This window comes from Rhincodon typus, chromosome 18 (assembly GCF_021869965.1).
Source record: "Rhincodon typus isolate 14 chromosome 18, sRhiTyp1.1, whole genome shotgun sequence".
Taxonomy (NCBI): Eukaryota; Metazoa; Chordata; class Chondrichthyes; order Orectolobiformes; family Rhincodontidae; genus Rhincodon; species Rhincodon typus.
The window spans coordinates 20,048,239-20,068,920 of NC_063349.1; the positions used below are offsets into that span (position 1 = coordinate 20,048,239).

The 20,682-nt window shown below is 41.5% G+C and overlaps 2 protein-coding genes across 3 annotated transcripts in view; one reads left to right on the top strand and one right to left on the bottom strand.

The window, feature by feature from the left end:
• Nucleotides 1-2,796: 2,796 nt before the first annotated feature.
• The window catches only part of LOC109917714 (F-box/LRR-repeat protein 14), a 70,199-nt gene continuing 52,313 nt past the window's right edge, over nt 2,797-20,682 (bottom strand). The window contains exon 2 of the mRNA XM_048607413.1: nt 2,797-4,126. Coding sequence (XP_048463370.1) covers nt 4,043-4,126 — 84 coding nt within the window. The 3' untranslated portion in view covers nt 2,797-4,042. The remainder of the gene's footprint in view (nt 4,127-20,682) is intronic.
• The window catches only part of LOC109917715 (wingless-type MMTV integration site family, member 5b), a 120,858-nt gene continuing 106,422 nt past the window's right edge, over nt 6,247-20,682 (top strand). The window contains exon 1 of one of the 2 annotated variants that reach the window (XM_048607420.1): nt 6,247-7,551. In XM_048607420.1, the coding sequence (XP_048463377.1) occupies nt 7,546-7,551 (6 nt within the window). In that variant the 5' untranslated portion in view covers nt 6,247-7,545. Of the gene's footprint in view, nt 7,552-8,671; nt 8,876-20,682 lie in introns of those variants that run through there. The other variant, XM_048607418.1, reaches the window with a different exon arrangement.

The window sequence follows — 20,682 nt, forward strand, 5'->3', positions numbered from 1 at the left end:
TATCAATGTGGACTTCACAAGCTTCAAAATCTCCCCTCCCCTTACCGCATCCCAAAACCAGCCCAGTTCGTCCTCGCCTCCCTAACCTGTCCTTCCTCCCATCTATCCTCTCCTCCCACGTCAAGCCCCACCCCCAACTCCTACCTACTAGCCTCATCCCGCCCCCTTGACCTGTCCGTCCTCCCTGGACTGACCTATCCCCTCCCTAACTCCCCACCTACACTCACCTTTACTGGCTCCATCCCCACCTCTTTGACCTGTCTGTCTCCTCTCCACCTATCTTCTTCTCTAACCACTTTCTATCCGCCTCCCCCTCTCTCCCTATTTACTTCAGAATCCCCTTCCCCTCCCCCATTTCTGAAGAAGGGTCTAGGCCCGAAACGTCAGCTTTCCTGCTCCTCTGATGCTGCTTGGCCTGCTGTGTTCATCTAGCTCAACACCTCATTATTTCAGATTCTCCAGCATCTGCAGTTCCTACTATCTCTGAGTACCTTTAACTGAAGTTGTTCAGACAGCAGAACACACTGGTGAACAAAGTTAGACAGTGGATTTGTTAATGTCAGTGACAAATAGCAGCAATCCTCCAATGACACTACTGAAGAAATGGAGATGTTTTGTTTACCACAAGGACATCCATAGGAAATGAATGAAGATGTCCAACCTAACCAACGAGCTGAAGTAAATGGTTTATATCTTTTAACTCAGGTGGATCAGCAGTTTGACAGTAAAGATTTGCTTGACCAGAATGTAATGGTGTTGCATGAGACTCCTTGGAAGCCAGGGCAATGTTTACAGATACAAGATACAATCAAAAAGAAGCAATTGCCTGGTCTGAACAGCCATAATACAGCAAAAAAAAAGAGTATTTGATTTAACAGAGTGATTACCTTGGACATGCATGAGATTAAAAGACCCCCAGATTATGTTATGGGCAAGTACCTGTTTTAGTATGGAAGGCATTCCAGGGGATTAAAGGTCCTCCAGTTAAGGTAATTGGGGTCAGCAGGAACAACATCCTTTGTGAAGGCTATTAAAGAGATAAAGGATCCTCTGGCAGAAAAATGGTTAACAGAATAATCAAGACCAAGATCAGAATCAAGATCAACACTCCTCAAACCAAAGGCCTTCCAATCTTTCAAGTTAGAAGGGAATGCATTCTGGAAGAATTGAGCAATCTCCAGACCACATGCATTTGTGAAGTCAGAGACCTGAAAGAAGATGGGATGGTGATAAATAGAAAAGTCATTATCTATACATAACTGCACAATTACTAATTAAGAGCAAATACGCTTGGGGAAGATTTTTAAAAATATATTCAAAGGGTGTAGGCGGCACTAGCTGGGAAAGCATTTGTTGCCCAATACTAATTTCCCAGATGGCAGTGATGAGTCAAAAACATTGCTGTGGTGCTGGAGTTACATGTAGGCTGACCAAGTAAGGACATCAGATTTCCTTCCCTAAAGGACTGAGTGAATCAGATGGGGTTTTCCAGACAACAACTATTTAATTGTTATCATTAGACACTTGATTCCAGATTTTTATTGAATTCAAATTCCATCATCTGCTGTGACAGGATTCAAACCCTGATCCCCAGAAAATCATCTGAGTCTCTGGATTAATAGTCTAACAATAATACCACTAGGCACTACCTCCCCTTGTACAATGCAATATTGTACAACGTAATGGTTCTGAAAGAGTTAATGTTGAAGCTGTATTAGCTCCACCCAACCTGATGATATCAGACAGTCATAGTGTCATAGAGTTGTACAGCATGGAAACAAAACCTTCGGTCCAACTTGTCCATGCTGACCAGATATCTTAAATAAATCTAATCCCATTTGCCAGCATTTGGCCCATATCCCTCTTAACCCTTCCTATTCATATTCCCATCCAGATGCCTTTTAAATGTTGTTATTGTACCAGCCTCCACCACTTCCTGTCATTGGGAGAAGAAACAAATAATCATGCGTAAGGTCCTGACATGACATGCCATGTTCCTCGTATTTATAATTCCATCTGACTAGTACTTTTTGTAATCATACAAAAAATTCCACCTTGCTATTTAAGACATTTCATGTTAAGGTTCTACAGTGGTTAATCTCCTAACATTGATAATTAGATAGGGTTTCAGTTCAGAACGAAGGATTGGTGGCACCCATAAACCACCAGTGGTCAATAACCAGTATATACAGCAGTTACAGCACTGGGTACCATTGCACATTCAATTTTGGCAGGTTATTATGCCGATGGTGATAGGATGCTAAGTTCTATATTTAAGATAAATGACAGTTTATCTGGGGGAGGTGATGGCCTAGTGGTATTATCGCTGGACTGTTAATCCAGAGACCCAGACAATATTCTGGGGACCTGGGTTTGAATCCTGCCATGGCAGACAATAGAGTTGGAATTCAATAAAATATCTGGAATTAAGAATCTAATGATGACTGTGAATTCATTGTTGATTGTCAGGAAAAACTCATTTGGTTCACTAATGCCCTTTAGAGACAGAAACTGCCATCCTTGCTTGGTCTGGCCTACATGTGACTCCAGACCCACTGTTATGTGGTTGACTTGCAACTGCCCTCTGGGCAATTAGGGATGGGTAATAAATGCTGGCCTAGTCAGTGACTCCCACATCCTGTGAATGAATAAAAAAAAGTACCATTATAGTCCTTCAGAAATGCGTTGCATTTTTGTCTGTTTCCTGGCCATTTTTGTAATAAAACTGTAGAATTAATCAACTCAATTCTGACAGAATAAAAGTGGATTGACATACGCTAATCTGATACAATAAAAGTATGCTCCGAATGCTGGAACTCTGAAATAAAAAAACAGAGAATGCTGGAGAAAACCAGCAGCTCTGGCAGCATCTATAGACAGAGAGAAACAAATTAATGATGTTTTGAGTCCAATGACTGTCCTTGGAATTGATAGACTTCTGGTGGACTTTGATTGAATCCTGGGACTTGGATAGCATGAATGCTTAGGTTCTGTCTTTGCCTTCCAATAATCCTTTTTCTGACAAAAGTTGAGTAGTTCTATTTTATTGATAACATTTGTAGAAGATTCATCATAGATTCATAGAATCCCTACAGTGCGGAAATAGGCCCTTCGGCTCAACAAGTCTACACCGACCCTCAGAGCATCCCACCCAGACCCATTCCCCTATAACCCACCTAATCTATACATCCCTGAACATTATGGGCAATTTAGCATGGCCAATCCACCTAATCTGCACATCTTTGGACTTTGGGAGGAAACTGGAGCACCTGGAGGAAACCTACACAAATGTGGGGAGAATGTGCAAACTCCACACAGTCGCCCAAGGGTGGAATTGAACCTGGGTTCCTGGTGCTGTGAGGCAGCAATGCTAACCACTGAGCCACATATCTAGGATATTATGTTATAAACACATACATGTATCCCCTGAGTAGGATTTGAGAATTATCACCTGACATACACAAATATAATCCTTTCAGAATTACCCTCCTTCCAAGGAGGTTATGATGAAGCTGGTTGTAAATTTTGATAGGCCACAGTTTGAGTACTGTGCAGTTCTGGTTGCCACACTATATGAAGGAAATGATTGTACTGGAGAGGGTATAAAGACACTCACTAGGATTTTGCCTGGACTGTGAAGAGAGACGAATAAACTGGGGTTATTTTCCTTAGAGCAGAGAAGGCTGACACAACATCTGATTGTGGTGTACAAAGTCCTGAGGGACATAGACAGGCTAGATATGGAGAAAGGTGTATCCCTATCTACCAGAGGGCACAGTTTTAACCCAAAGAGCAGGAGGTTTAGAGGAAACTTGAAGATATTTTCTTCTTACTCAGAAGGGTGTGGATACCTGGAACTCACTGTCTCAAAGATTGGTCGAGGGAACCATGAAGACTTTAAGAATGATTTAGATGAGCACTTGATTGCCACAGCATACAATGCAATGGGCCAAGTGTTGGAAAATGGGATGAGAAAAGATGGATGTTTGATGACCTGTGAGATAGGATGGGCCAAAGGATCTCTTCCCGTGTTGTAAATACTCTATGATTCTCCTTCACTGAAAACAGCACGATGTATCTGATCGTCTGTGCTCGCCAGTCCCATCACCGAGTAAGTCGTTAGCTCCTGTGGGTACATGAAATCCAAGCATTAACTTGACAGCAGAGACCAAACAAGATTTAGACGTATACCGGTTCACGTGTTGAATATGTTAATTCCTGTAGTTGTAATGTACATTTCTTTGGTTCATGTTACTTGTTTAGTTCATGAATTAGTAGCATCGAAAACTTCGTTTTTGCCAACCCAATGTATGTTTGACAATGGGACATTTTGGTTAGTGTTGTGCTGCGTAGCTACCAATGTCGCACCATAAATGAATTGTAAGCTTCAACCAAATTGACTACACATGTATTTTACAAGCAGGCGAAAAAAGGGCTGAAACAAATATCTCCGCACCAAAATAAACCCGTGTAAGTGAGTTGGTGTAATCAAAATATGTACAACAATGATCTTCCGATTTCGAAAACTGTGCAGCTTTTGAATTCAAACATTAAAAGTATCTGAATGATTCAGGAGTATTGAAACATTTCAATCAGCTTGTTGTGACACATCTCTGGAGCTGGTAGAAATTGAAGACAGACCTCCTTGAAGTGCCAACTACCACTGCAGCACCAGAACTCTTTCAACAACAGAAACTCTTGCTCACGGGTCTCTTGATATATGGCCTCCATTGAATGACTGACAGACGTTACTTAAAAATAAAGCGAATAATAATTTTGTAAAGATTCACCGTTTTCATTGGAACGCAGGTGTATATTTTCCTTGGACGTTACTTTTAAGGACAGGAAGTCCCATCATCTTCTCTTAGAAATGTGATAAAGTGCTGGCCGAGACCGTCAGAGAACGTGGCAAATGGTTTAAATACAGCTAGAAGGAGGAATATGCCTTAATCTCGAACGCACAGTGAGCAAGGCACACTGTGTAACTTGAACCAATTGTTCACGTATAAACGCACGGACATACTAATATTTATGTGCATAGACGTGTATCAGGACATACTTACATTAATGTAGTTGTATTATATATTTCTGTTTGTGCATTTGAACTCATTATACACATGTATATGTAAAGTATAAGTTGGTGTCTGTGTACTTGCGCTTTTCATGATAAAATCCATGCCTATACTGATACCGTGTGGATAACATACACATGAATACTATTACTTAGAACAGGTCTGGCAGCAACTGTGAAGGAAAAAACAGAGTTAACGTTTCGGGTCCGGAGACCCTTCCTCAGAATTCGCACCGGACCCGAAACGTTAACTCTGTTTTCTCCTTCACAGATGCTGCCAGACCTGCTGAGCTTTTCCAGCAACTTTGTTTTTGTTTCTGATTTACAGCATCCGCAGTTCTTTCGGTTTTTAATACTATTACGTGTCTGTGCGCAGTATATTACAATTTTCCAAAACACTTTACTTATGGATAAACCATTTTCTGTTATTTTTTAAGTAACTCAACTGATCAATTCATGGAACGTGGAAATTCGACAGTAACCACACAAAGTAATTGGAGAACTCCCCAAGATCTTCAAGGGACTAATAAACATGAACATAAAAGATGTTCAGAAATTCAGAATTTCAAAGAAAAGAAATGAAAACAATTTAGTATAACATGGAGTGTCAAATTTATTCTGATAGAAAATTCGCTGGTATTCACTTTGTGAGAAAGGCGGGAATACAATATTTCATCGTTTTTTTAATCAGATTTACTCGGCTATAATGAGAGGTAAAGACTGAAAATTAGACTAACGATATCAGATCAGAGAATCTAAGGAAAATCGAGTATCAAAACTCGGCCCTAGGCACTGAGCTGACAAGAGAGATTTGGATGATGTAGGAAGTGTGGGTGATATCGTGTGTAAGATTAGAGGCTGCCTTGAGGATTTGTGATGATGGAATGTTAACTGCTTTATCCACGTATTATTTTCTGTTTATTGGCAATGTTGTGAAGACTAGTAAGACATCAAAACACGCCTGAGACAGAAAATACACGACCAGAAACTCTAACCTTCCCGGATTGTTTTGTGGTGTTAACTCTGATAAAGATGTACCAATGCTAACTCCTTCCACTTTCGAGCTTTATATATATAATGAAGCTTTAACGGTAATGCTGCGTTTGTTTGATGTGACTTCGTATTGGAGATCCGGGACAGTCTCGCTTTAAAGGCGTTAACCTGCCAATGGGCTGTGCGCAAGGCGAGTAGTGCGCAGGCGCGACGTTGGGGCTCAGGTAGCAGTGTCAGTGGGAGTTCGGGAGTAGCGCTTTGTCAAAGTGCTGAGTCCAAGTGGAGCAGCCTGACCCGCAGCTAGCGACCCTCAACACAGAGGACGGAAAGCGAGCATAGCGTCCCCTGCACGAAGCAGAAACGAGACCAGCCTTCACTGATCTCAAAGGGGTGAGAGGGAGAGAGAAAGAAAGCGCCAGCAAGATAAAGCGGAGTTTCTTCTTAAAAAGGCAGCAACAATAAAAAAAAGTTTTTGAAAACTTTTACGAAACGTTGTAGAAGTTTGCACGTTCAACTGTTGGTGCACTTCAGAGCTGTACCTGGCCCCGATTGAGAGTGGACGTCGGTTAAACATAATACTTGGACTGCTGGATGTGTTACTTTGTCAAATCGAGGGGTGCATGTGTGAACCAAAATAGCCAATTGGTGAAAACTGGCAATTCGAGAGGAGAACCGACAGACCGCAGCTCGGCGCTCTGCAAGTGGGCATTTAATCGGTTTACTGCCGCTGGAGAAAGTTACTAAAAGCTAAACCGGACCGAACACTCGGCGGAGTAGGTACTTCAGTGATTTTTTTTCTTCCCTCTGATTTGTTTCGAGTGGATTCACGTTTTCAGCATTTTCTAAGCAATCCCTGTGAGAGCCAGTCGTGAAATGGCTGCACCGCGCTCCAACACTGCAAGGCTCTGACAGACCAGGCTGCTACACAGCAATACAAACTCTCACTGATGAAGTGACACTCGATTTGATAAAAAAAAATTCGTCTCTCAGGTAACCTAGTCTACGGCTCGAGGGAAGGTACAATAACGTTAAAAATCAACTATAAAACCGAGGGACAAGCTTGCAACCCTTAAAGCTAACTCCGTTAACGGGACAGAAGTGGGATAAAGAGGTAAAGGACGGCAAGTACCAGTACTGCAGTGAAAAAAAAGGGAAGAGATCAGCCAACTGTGTGAGAGGGAGAATTGAGAAGAAAAGTTCCAGGGTTGGAACGAAAGGCTGGGGAGCACGGATCCTGTCCTGAGCTTGGGTTGGGTGGAGTTATGGATGTAAGCCTGAAAGAGTTTCAATAACAGGTGCAATGCTCACACAGTCCAACTCGATTCCTCCATCTGCCCTGGACTCCTGAGAACCAACTGCTCCATCCGTGCTCACCCTGACTGTTTCATCCCGACAGTTGTATTCGATACAGCAGCACATTAGAGAAACTCTGATTAATCCCAACAGCCTGGATATTTACCCGGGATATCCTGAGCCTGAAAATGCAGGTGAGTGTTTACCTCTCCTCTGCTCCATTTCTTTTCATGAAGCTAGAGCTCTAAAAATGAGTGAGAGGTACCGTAGATGGAGATGTAACGTTAGTTTGGCGTTGAAAATGGTCTTATTGTTGCTGTTTGTACTTCACAGCAGAATGCTGCAGAACGAGTACAGTGTGGTTGTCGCATCATACAGATGTTGGTTTGACTTTGTTTGGAGTTTGTGCTTGCAGGTTTGAGACAGAACGTTGATAATATATCTTCATCACTCGACCTACCGATCCTACCTTTCCCTGCATACAACATTTACAATTGCATTTCCCCAATGGAAGTCATTTTATTACTGTCCCTAGTCAATCTCTTGTTTTACATCTGAGTTCACATCTTCAAAAGTATTTCATTGAATCCGTGATTTCAACAGACTTGAACGAGGAGCCCCTGGAAAGAAAATGTCAGGCTTAAAGTAGAATTCAGTTACATGTCGTTTAAAGTTTCTTTCAATATCTCATTCAACCGGTACCTTGTTTTTACAAACACATTACCTCCTCGTATTCCATGCATTTGTTCAACTTTAAACATGGTTAGTTTGTCCTGTGAATGTTGTTTCCTCTATTTCCGCACACACCGGTCGAATTTGAATTTTGCTGTATGGTGCTTCTCGATACAGTAGCTTTCCTGGACCAAAATATTGGGTGGTCATTCTCAAGGCATAATGGACGACCACAGCATGGACTGTCAGTTTGAGGGCATTTTGACACCGCCCCCCCCCCAAAAAAACAAATCTCCGTTGCAGCCAGCGAAAAGAGTGATTTGACATGGGCTTCTCCCTCGGGCAGTGCCACCCATGTGCCTACCAGCTGCCCTGTGATCGGCGTTGTGCTGAGGTTGGCTGTGCTGGATGCTTGTTGTATTGATCGGGACGGATAAGGACACTTAAGAGGGTCTGTTTACACTGAAACCTGCGAGTGACAGCCGCTCTCCGTGAACGGCCTGAGATTGATCGGTCTCTCTGTGAGTGTGGATGTGTGTGCATGGAGAGAAGGCCCTGAGAGTCGGTTTCCAGACCACCCTCCCCGCCCCCCACCTCCCAGCCAGCTGATTGAGCTCTGTTCCCTTTGGGGGCGGGTATGCTGGACAGTCCCGTACTCCGTGCGGATCAGTCCGTGGCTCCAACACACTTTCTTGCTCATGAGATCACTTCAGAAAGTCCTTTAAACAAACAGCCGAGACTGGGAGTACCGCTCTCAAAATGTCGCGTTCCACCACCAGCTCTGAGCAGCTCAGGGATTTCATCAAACTTCACACCGGGGGCTTTGTGAGAACACCCGTTACATCTGTGAGTGCGAATGGTGTTTGTCGCTAAATCTTGTAGACCGCTAAGTAACTAACTGATGCTGAAGTCAAGGTTTTTTGAAAGAATTTAGAATTACCACATTAAACAACAGCCATCTTTCTAAGACTTTAAAAGCACTTAAGACTCCATTTTTTTTGAAATGCTGCTGAAGTTCTTTCCAGACGTATAGACTCACACTGTAGATAGGTGAAGTATTTGAAATGGTTCAGATAAAGGGGATGGTTGTTCGGTATTGTTGATTAAAACCAGACCTGCGCGCAGTCAGTCTGCGGGCCCTGGTTCAGACAAGTCGCCTTCCTTTTCGCTGAGAGCTGCTCATTCCCGGTCCATCGCTGCTGTCCCCTCAGCTCACTGCCGGGCCATTCTCGGCTCACTGCCGCTCCATGCTCAGCTCGGTGCCAGTCTAACCGCTGGGCGGCTGTAGTTTAGAGATGGACGCTTAACCAGTGTCTGTGCTTTAGAACTCTGACACAAACCCCAAATAGAAAGAACCTGGTGGCAGCACTACGTTTTGTTACAGTTTGGTGTTCTCACAGTGTTGCTCAAGGACTATTCATGGGTCACAGTTTTTTTTTACAATGGAAGCTAATTGTTTTGGATCCACTGAGTCCTACAATTGAATGGTTTATCTGCGAAATAGATCAGAAGTGATCCCGTAGGTTCTTTCACAGTGAGGGTAAGTCTGCTCGACCGATTGCCAGTATTCAAAACCCAGTCTTGAACACATTATCAAAAAATTCACATTGTACTTCGTAAGTATGTGCTAGGGCTGGGAAAAAGATCATTAGAACTGTAGAGAAGTTTTTTTAAAATGCACGATTCAACATTGTTTTCACTGGAAACGTTCGTTGAAATGATCGGTCTGTAAATGTCCCGAAGTGAACCCACTTCAAACCAACGAAGCTTGAAATACGAGAGTGGCCGAAACTCATGCAGCAAAGCAGAGAGTAAAGGGAGATTCCAGAAAACCAATCGTATCCAGGTTCTTCAGATGCAAAACCAAGTTCATTCATCCGCAGAACTTTCTGAATTCGCATGATCAGATTTCAAAAAGTGCTGAAATCCCAGAGCGAACCTGTAGTGAATGTTGCCTCTCGCTGGCAGAACTCTGTAACTGCAGACCAGCCCTGGTGAGACTGAAACATTGGGGGGGTGGAGGGGGGACACTTTCCTCCCTACCGGTGTTGTAACTATGCGACAGTCAGGCAGCATAACATGCCAGTTCATTTCGCACGTAATGTTTTAACTGTAGACCCCTAGGATTTGATACAGAAAAAAAAATACTAATCGCCTAAATGATCGATAATTGTTTAATCCTGGGTTACATCGCACAGTACCATCCGTTTCCGGTTATATATAAATCTTGATCGAGTTGCGCAATCCTAATTAATCTCCAGTCAACCCATTCCACAGAAATCCCGTTCCAATTACTCAATTTCAATGGACGTCCGCTCCCGAAACAGAGAAACTGCAATCCCGTTACCAACTGTCTTTGTCCCAATCCATGTTGAGTCCACAGAAATCCAGATTCACTTGTTCCATCTTTCATTACCACTTTCAGGCGTTTTGATCTAGATCTGTTGGAACTGTGATGTGAAATTCCACCGACCAGACCACGAATGATCAGGGTTCAATCTCCCAGCCAATGCTAAATTTGTGCAGGGATTTCCGTTCACATTCCTCGGCTCCAGAAGAGGAAACGAGCCAAGTTGCAGATGACTCCCCAGAGACCCCTGTTGGATAGTGCATTTGTCTGAATGTTGGGTGAGCAGTGGAGTGGGCTCGGCTGTGCTGCCACCGGTGGTCAGCGAAACCAGCCAGCACTTCATGTTGGAGCTCACACATGAATAATGACGGTGTTCTGGAGGTTAGCGGGTTGTCTGTAAAATGTACATCAGCTTCAGTAGAGGGGAAAATGCCAAACAAAAGAAATGCCTGGTGAAGCCCTGTGAACATTTATCTTTCCTATTCAGTGCTCTATTAAAAATAACAAAGTTGATACACCCAGAGCATCTGAGGCAGATGTTTAATTTTCATACGCTTACCAAAAATATGAGGGAACGTGTGGAAAAAAGTTACTTACATTTTGAACTCTGTTTTCTGAAACATTGAATTCAAAATTCAAACTATTAACCCCTCCCTGACCAAACACTTTCCTACTTAGAGTCATAGAGGTGTACAGCACAGACTCTACGATCCAACTTGTCCATGCTGACCAGATATCCTAGATTAATCTGGTCACATTTGCCAGCATTTGGCCCATATCCCTCTAACCCTTTCCTATTCATATAACCATCCAAATGCCTTTTAAATGTTGTAATTGTACCAGCCTCCACCACTTCCTCCGGCAGTTCATTCCATACATGCACCACCCTCTGTGTGAAAAAATTGCCCCTCAGGTCCCTTTTAAATCTTTCCCTTCTCACCTTAAATCTATACCTTCCAGTTTTTGACTCCACCACCCTAGGGAAAAGACCTTGTCTATTCACCATATCCATGCACCTCATGATTCTATAAACCTTTATAAGATCATCCCTCAGCCTCCGACACTCTAGGGAAAATAGCACCAGCCTATTCTGCGTCTGCCTATAACTCAAACCCTCCATCTGTGGCAATATCCTTGTAAATCTTTTCTGAACCCTTTCAAGTTCCACGATATCCTTCCTATAGCAGGGACACCAGCGTTGCACACAGTATTCCAAAAGTGGCCTAACCAACGTCCTGTACAGCTGCAGCATCACCTCCCAACTCCTATACTCAATGCACTGACCAACAAAGACAAGCATACCAAATGTCTTCTTCACTATCCTATCTACCTGTGACTCCACTTCCAAGGAACTATGAACCTGCATTCTAAAGTCTCTTTGTTCAGTAACACTGCCCAGGACCTTACCATTAAGTGTATAAGTCCTGCCCTGATTAGCCTTTCCAAAATGCAACACCTCACATTTATCTAAATTAAACTCCAGTTGCCACTCCTCGGCCCATTGGCCCATCTGATCAAGGTCCCATTGTACTCTGAGACAACTTCTTTGCTGTCCACTGCACCTCCAATTTTGGTGTCATCTGCAAACCATACCTCCTATGTTCGCACCCAAATCATTTATATAAATGACAAGAAACAGTGGACCCAGCACCAATCCTTGTAGCACATCGCTGGTCACAGGCCTCCAATCTGAAAAGCAATCCTCTGCCAGTGTTTTCCAGTCATGCCCTCCATCTGTAACCTTAGACTTTAGAATTTCATCTGGAAACCACTTCACTATTTTGTCACTGCTTCCCTTTCAAACCCTATCTTTTTAACAATGCTTCTTTTAGCACCATTCTACATTTCAGAGGCACTTCATTAATTGTCAAGTATTTTGGGATGCCAGAATACGAAGAAACACTATTTCAAAAAAAATTTTTCTTTCTCTTCTACTTTTATTCTCCATGCTCCTCTTCTTCCTCAGAATTTATTCACCTTTAAATCACTGTGGGATATTTTATCAAGTACAGGTCACTGTTCAAATTGATAAGTTCTGAATGTAAAATTGCCTGTGTTAGAAGAACTTCACTCTCTGTGTTTAGGTAGACTGTTGATCCCCTGTTAATTATAAGAATTTAAAGAGTGAGCATCAACAATGTTTAAATTTCACTTAGCTACAATGGGTTGCAAAACAGAAGCAATGTTTGATTTTTTTTTACCTAATATGTACTTTAGGTAATTTCACCTCTGAGTTTGCATCTTTTAATTTTTTCACAGAATATGGTTGTCATTGGCTAGGCTAGTATTCCTTGCCTCTCTCTAATTGCCTTTGAGAAGGTGGTGAGCAGCCTTCTAAATTGCTGCAGTTCATGTTTAGGTACAGCTAATGTGCTGTTATGAAGGGAGTTCCTGGAATTTGAACCCAGCAAAAGTGAAGAAAAAGTGAGAGTGATATTGTTCTAAGTCAGGATGATGTGTGGCTTGGAAGGGAACTTGAGGCAGTGGTGTTCCCATATATCTGCTGCCATTGTTGCTTGAGACGGTAGAGGCCATGAGTTTGGATGGTGCTGTCAAAGGAGTCTTGGTGAGTTGCTGCAGTGTGTCTTGTAGATGGTACACACTACTGCCACTGCGTTGGTGGAAGAGTAAGTGAATGTTGAAATATTGGATTCAAGTAGCATGCTGCATCCTGGATGGTGTTGAACGTCTTAAATGCTGATGGAGCTGTACTCATCCAGGCAAGTGAAGAATATTGTATCATTCTGCTGACTTGTACTTTGAACATGGTAGACAGAGAGACAGGAGGTAAGTTACTTGTGTAGAATTCTCAGCTTCTGGCCTGTTCTGGATTCCTTTGAATGTCAAAAGGCAATGCTTATATTCTCTCTTGTTGGAGATGGTCATTGCCTGGCATTTGCATGACATGAATGTTATTTGTCAATTATCAGTCCAAGCCTAAATGTTGTCTCATTCTGCATATTGGCCACAGACTGCCTCAGTTTCTGAGGTGGCACAAATGGTATCACACATTGTGCAATCATTAGTGAATATCCCCACGTCTGACTTTGTGACTGATGAGAGCTAATTGACAAAGAACCTGAAGATTGTTGGACCTAGGGCACTAGCCTGCAGAACTCCTGCAATAATGTTCCACCAGTCAAGATGGTTGATCTTGGTCAACCACAGCCATCTTAATTTGTGCTAGGTATGTTTCAAGTTAACAGAGTATTCCACATTCCACACCATCCCCCCTCCCCTGCCACCCAATTCTTATTGACTCATTACCCAAATGCCACATTTGGTCAACTGCGATCTTGATGTCAAGAGCAGTCACTCTCACCTCACCTCTGGAGTTCAATTCTTTGTCCATGTTTAGAGCAAAGCTTTAATGAGCTTGGGGGCTTAGTGTCTCTGGTGGAAATCACTCTGAGTGTTTGTGAGCAGATTATTACTCAGCGTTGCCACTTGATAGCACAGTGAATTACCTCTTCCATCACTTTGCTGATGATCAAGAGCCGACTTATGGGACAGTAATTTGTCTTTTCATGGACAGGGCACTCCTGGGAAATTTTTCACATTGCTAGGTAGACACAAGTATTGTGTCTATATCGGAATAGCTTGGAACAGGGCTTACCTAGTTCTGAAGCACATATTTAAATACTATTGCTGAATGTTGTCAGGACTCATAACCTTTGCAATGTCTTCAGTCATTTCTTGTGTCATCTGGAGTGAATTAAATTGACTGAAAATTGGCATTTCTAATGCTGGCGAACTCAAGTGGAAGCCAAGGTGAATCATCTGCTTGGACTCCTGGCTGTATATTGTTGCTAATGCTTTTGCCCTGCCATCATTTCCCGCACCCCCCCCCCCACCATCAAGGATGGGAATTGATGCACACCATTTCATTTCACCAACTTATGACTGTGTGAATGAACTAGAGCATTGTGTGTGTGCATGTGCATAACACACACTGGTGGCTCTGTGTGTTAATGAGCATGAAAAAGTAATTGAGTGCATGAGCAAACTAGTGAGGTCAGTCTGATGTATATGTGAACATCTTAATCTCATGGGATATTCAGTTTTACTCGTGATTTTGATGCTAGTTAAGTTGTGTATTTTCAGACAAAAAATTAGTGAGGAGTTTTGAACAGTCTTGAAAGAAGCTGTGAAATATTAAGAATAAACGTTTTCTGTGTAACAGTAGCTACCTCAAATAACCAAATCTAAATAAAATTTCAGGATTATTATTAAACACATAAAAAGCTGATGGATCTTGCCTCCTTGTATCTTCTTCATCTGGTTTCAGCTGCATGTCATGCATAGATTTTAAAGCCTAAACAAAACTTAACTACAGTGCAATTACATTGCCACTTTCACATCAATGCAATGTTGTTCACCAAAAGTCCATTATTACTTAGATTCAAGTCATCGCATTGAAAGTAGCTTTCATAAAATGTGTTTTTAATTTTAAATGTTTTACTGCTCTGACCTGACTGGTGCTGAACTTTGAGTGTTATTTCAGCTGGATTCATCCCGTAAAGTGGTAAGTATTCCGTCAAACTCTGAACCTGAGACTTGTAGATGATGTAGAGATTTCGGCTACCAGGAGGTGAGCCACTTGCTACAGAATAACTAGACTTTGTGTAGCCTTTGTATCAAAATGACTGGGAATACTTCTGGTCATTGGTAACTCAACATATTGATTCTGACAGACTTCATTATGGTGGTACCATTGATTATCAGCGGAAAAGGTTGTATTATTTATTGTTCAAATGATATTGCATTGGAATGCACATGCTGCAAACATTCTCTCCTACTGAATGTTATTTAGAGCCTGTGTGGCCTATTACAGGTTGTGACTTTGACCATCAAAAAAGGACAAGAGCAACGATGTAGAGGGAACACCATCACATTATATACCATCTTGAATATTTATCTGTTATTCCCAAACTTTTCAATATCAAGGCACACTTTGAATAAACAAATGATTCCAATACACACTCACTTTTCTCACATGTGACTCTGGAAATTTGTGCATGTGCAGTCGATGTAGGGACACCTGATCTCGGCAGATACTGCCTTCAATAATAGACATTGAGGCTCCAGAGGAGATTAGAAGCATGGATGCAGTCTTGAAGCTTGCTGAAAATTTTGCGACACACTTCTTACCTTTGTTGTGACACACTAATGTTGAAAACTTAAAGATGTGCCTCAGTTTCTTCACTGTCCTTGAATCAAAATCTTGGAATTCCCATCCCTGATACCATTTTGCGATACCATCATCAATAATATTTCAGGAGAAAGTATACAAACACATCTCAGGGGTGGGCAAAAAATAGGGCCATTCTCCACATTCTTAGGGAAAACGAGTGTTTCTCAACTTAATCATTTTTTTTGAAGTAAGTATCTAGAAAACAGAAGCATTTACTAGTTTAATTAATGTTTTATAACCGAGCTTAGTATTTTTAATATCTTTTTGTTGGTTATTTCATTATTGATTCACTACTTTGTTCATATAACCATCTGTATCCATTCAGAATGTGGGAGGATCTACACAGGCAGGTGGAATAGATCACCTGATCCATTGTGAACTCTAAAATATGGGGAAAAAACATACCCAATACAATATAAAATAACACAATTTTCTGAGAAAAGGTTGCAAGCCCCAGAGCATTCTAGGAAACATTTTTTGTGCTTAATTAATCCAGCACACTTTCAACCTTTTGAGTACTCATTTTTTTTGTTCCTCCAGTGTGAGTAAAAGAATGTTTTAAGTTACAAGTATGTATCCCCCTGGACTTATTGTATAATTACTTGTTTTGCTTTATAATATTCAAGGTCATTTTTGAGTTGTTGTTTGGGACTGTGGAAGTGTTTTCTTGCACAGCTGGTCAGATTTTGGTAATCTCACAGCTTGTATGTATGTTTACTAAATGTTTGCTGCTTGAAGTATTCACTAAAGAAAACACTAATAACATGGTGACCCATCATAGGAGAATTCCTGGGTAATTTAATCATTTTGTTAGGTTGACCAGACACAGTTTCAAATCAATTAAATCCCAATGGCAAATATCAGGATACGAGGTGAGATTAGAATCTACAAAGTGCTTATGGCATCTTAGAAATGATAAACGTAGAGAGTCCCATTGGATTGAAAATAAAAAAGAAGTAACAAAATAGTCTCATTAATTGTATGATTGCATAATTTTGTCAATCACGTATGGATAGAAGAAAATGTAATTTTTGAAGGGAAGGATCCTACTTGACAAACCTCTTTGATTATTTTGAATAAGTAACATTCAAAATTGAGATTTTGACTGTTTATATCCAGACTCTAAAGCACTGTGTTAACATTGCACAAGCTTAAGGAAATAGGTACCATAATTTATACTTTGCAACTTGGAGGAAATTAAGGACTGGTTCAAAGAGTGAAAATATGAATAATAATTGGGGGAACTATTATCCAACTGGAAACATGCTTCTGGAGGGGCTGTCTAAATCAAATTATATTTAAGGACCCCATTTAAAAATAGAAATATTACTTGGTCTAATTTTCAAATGTTTCTTAGCATTAGGGTAGAAATTGTCAAATAGAATATGATTGCCAGGAAACTATAGTAGAGCTAAATAAAATTTGCAAGTGGGCAAAGTTCAATCAGTGGATTGTATTGCGCACTGGGAGATGTGAGGTAGGGGGTAAGGCTGTAAGGAATGTTGAAGAGTCTAAGTCTTCCATCAAAATAGACATCAAAATAGAAACTGTATACTAAGTTAAATTCCCATGTGAGTACCATAGACGCTTGACATAATCACATCAAAATAGTACTATATGTTTAGTGTGACTGCACTTTTGAGTGTTGCATCTTAATTCTAATCAGTAAGCCACAAGGAAAAAGGCAGTGCAAATCCAGGAAATTGGGTAGGGCATGGGGTTTAGGGTGATCGTCATGTCAGAGCTAAGAGTTGGAATTGTAATAGTTGTCTGTCTGTCTCAGGAGAGGATGGAGTGTGTCTGGTGTCTATATTCAATACATACATTAAAATCAAGAGGATAACTAGGGAGAAGGTAGGACCACTCAAGGATAAAGGAGGGAACTTGTGCTTGGAAGGAGAGAATTTGGGCGAGATCCTAAAAGCGTACTTTGCATCAGTGTTCATCCAGGAGAAGGATATGGAGGATATGAGATTAGTGTGGAACATGCTACTACGCTAGGGCATTTTGAGATCAAGAAAGAAGTGGTGTTGAGTCTCTTGAAGAGCGTTAAGGTGAATAAATCCCCTGGGCCCAATGGTATCTACACCAGGTTATTGAAAAAGACAAGAGAGGAGATTGCTGGGGCCTTGACCAAGATCTTTATATCCTCGCTAGCCACTGGAGAGGTCCCAGAGGACTGGCAAGTAGCTAATGTTGTTCCTCTGCTCAAGAGAGGAAATAGGGATAATCCAGGAAACTGTAGACCGGTGAGTCTATAGTTGGGAAATGTTTAGAGGGAATCGGTGGTTGGGAAGCTTTTAGAAAGAATTCTTAGGGATAGGATTTACAAACATTTGGAAAATTATGGCCTAATTAGGGACAGTCAGCATGGCATTGTATGGGGCAGGTTATGTCTTACTGACTTGATTGAACTTTTTGAGAAGGTGGTGAAGGTGATCGATGAGAGTAGAGCAGTGGATGTTGTCTACATGGATTTTAGTAAGGCTTTCGACTTAGATCCCTCATGATAGGCTCATCCAGAATATTAAGATATATGGAATCACGTGACTTGGCCACTTGGATTCAAAATTGGCTTGCGCATACAAGGCAGACGGTAGTGGTGGAAGGGTCTTTTTCTGGCTAGAGATTAGTGACTAGTGATGTTCCACAGGGATCCGTACTGGGACCTCTGCTATTTGTGATTAAATATATATATTTATATATATATATTATATATATATAAATGACTTGGATGAAAGCATAGATGTGTGGGCTAGTAAGTTTACGGATGACACAAAGATCCGTGGAGTTGTGGGTAGTGTAGAAGGTTGTCAAAAGAAAAGGTGGAATATAGATCAGTTGTAGATATGGGCAGAGAAATGGCAGATGGAGTTTAATTCGGGCAAATGTGAGGTGCTGCACTTTGGGAGATCAAATGTTAAAGGAAAGTGTACAGTTAATGGCAGGATCCTGAATAGCATTGATGTACAGAGAGATCTTGGGGTTCAAGTTCATAGCTCCCATTGTCGTAACTTGTAGCTTTGGTCATCTGGATGCTGATTGTTGGTTCAGACTGGGAGGACAAGCTGCCTCAGATGAGGTTTGCAATGGGCTGCTAGTGTGGCATTATTAGCAAACAGGTCATGGGCTGGGACTTTGCACTTTGGTCTTGCATTCCGCCTTACCACATTGAACAACATGTGGTCATGCACTCTATACAGGTAAACACCCTAATTTGTATCACTGAAAGCATACAATTGTAATAAAGTGTCCAATTGTACAAGTATACAATAGCGTACAATAGTACAAAGCATAGTCATTTTCTTTGGCAAAGAATGTGCAAAAGTGGGTTGGTGCCAGGTCACAGCCCTGCTTTATTCCACTGTGGATCTTGAAAGTGTCTGATGTTGCTCCATTGTAACTGAAGGAATTCTGCATGTTCTTGAAGAAAGAAGCCCAGGAGTTGAGTTGGGCTGCCTATGTTACACAGTATTTTGAAGAATCTGTCTCTTTTTATGTAAAGTCTATCAAGGTAGTGTAGAATAACTTGTATTTCTGTGGCATTTCTTCTGTAACTGCCAAAGTGAGAAAGTAATGTCAGTTGTCAATCTACCAGCTCTGATGCGACATTGACACTCAGGATATATGCTCGATTCTAAACTCTGAAATTTTGTCCATTTTTGTCCAATCAAAACAAGCCAAGAGCTTCCCCACAATACTGAGCAAGGAAGTGCCTTGGTCATTGAGTCACTATGATTGCCACTTGCTTCTGCATAAGGTTTGTGTCATGCGTGTCTTGAGACACCAGTTTTCTTTCAGACAGACAGAAGTCTGTCACAGAAATGCTGCAGTAGTGTGGATTTCCTGCTTTTGATGATGTCAGGTGGAATGCTATTGTTTCATGGAGCTTTACCGCTGGCGAGATGGTCAATTTTCTTGTTGAGCTCCACTGTCGCGAGCTCACTGTCCAGCTTCTCCATGACCGGTGTGTCTGCAGTACCACTGAGAACTTCTTCAGATCACTGTTCTCTGTTTCTATTTTGAGGTAGTGCTACTCTGGCCTTACCATCTGCTTGCTAGGTTCGGTGATGATCATCCCTGTTCTTATCTTCAAAGGAGCTGTTTGGTTACTGCTCAGTCTGTTGCCTTCTTAATTCCTTCATCCGTCTCTAGCGTCCCCAAATTCAGGTTTTAAGCTATTGCAGCAATTCAACCAGTATTGATTGTTGCAGCACCAAACAGTCTGCAGAAACTTGATTATGGCATCTGAGAGTATTTGAGTTTTGTTTGTGGGGGCTTGTTTGTTGTTTGATGCTCTCCTTTGATGTTTCAACTGGCTCCATTTCAATCCAATAAACTACAGAATCTTCTGCATCCTTTTGATCTCCTTTCCTATATACAATGCGTGAATTGTTGTGGCTGGTGATGTGCAGATAATCCCAATTTGACGCTATATTTTGGCTTTGGTTCTGAAAGGATCCTGATTATGGATGTTTAGGAACTCTTAGTATATTTCTGGTCAGTGGTTTGACAAATATTGATCTGAGTTTGAGCTTTCATGAAGGAATGGTATATTTGTCCTTGGCTGAAGCCTACATTGCTATAGATCAGAGAGTCGTCATTCTCACAATCATGAGGAAACTGTTTAGAGTATTATATGTGGTGAGGTTGCAATGCAGCTGGTGCCCATTCATAGGATCTCTGATGTTTCCAGGACACCTGGCAACATGGTTTGATTTGGAAGGAGATGCTCGTCAACCTCAAGTAACCTCTGTCCATTTTCATTTTGTGGATTCTCTGATGCCGTGTGCACATTGGCCAAGATGCACAGTCAGTAGCACTCTTGTATTGAAGTCTGCTGGAATGTACTTTTGGTACTTGGAATTCTGCTAGTGGCAGCATCGTGTCTCATAGAATTGACTTCGATATCTAGGGTGGATGTGAGTGTTGGAATATAGATGCATGAGATTAATCAAGCCCACACTTGTTGATCAGTGAAGAGTAAGAAACCTCTCTGAGCCTTCTGTGGGAGGTTCAATCATTTGATTAGTGTATTTTTTTTTAAACTGAGAAACTCACTCCAGCTCATGTGTTGCTTCTTGAGCTTTCCTCTGTCAGACACATATG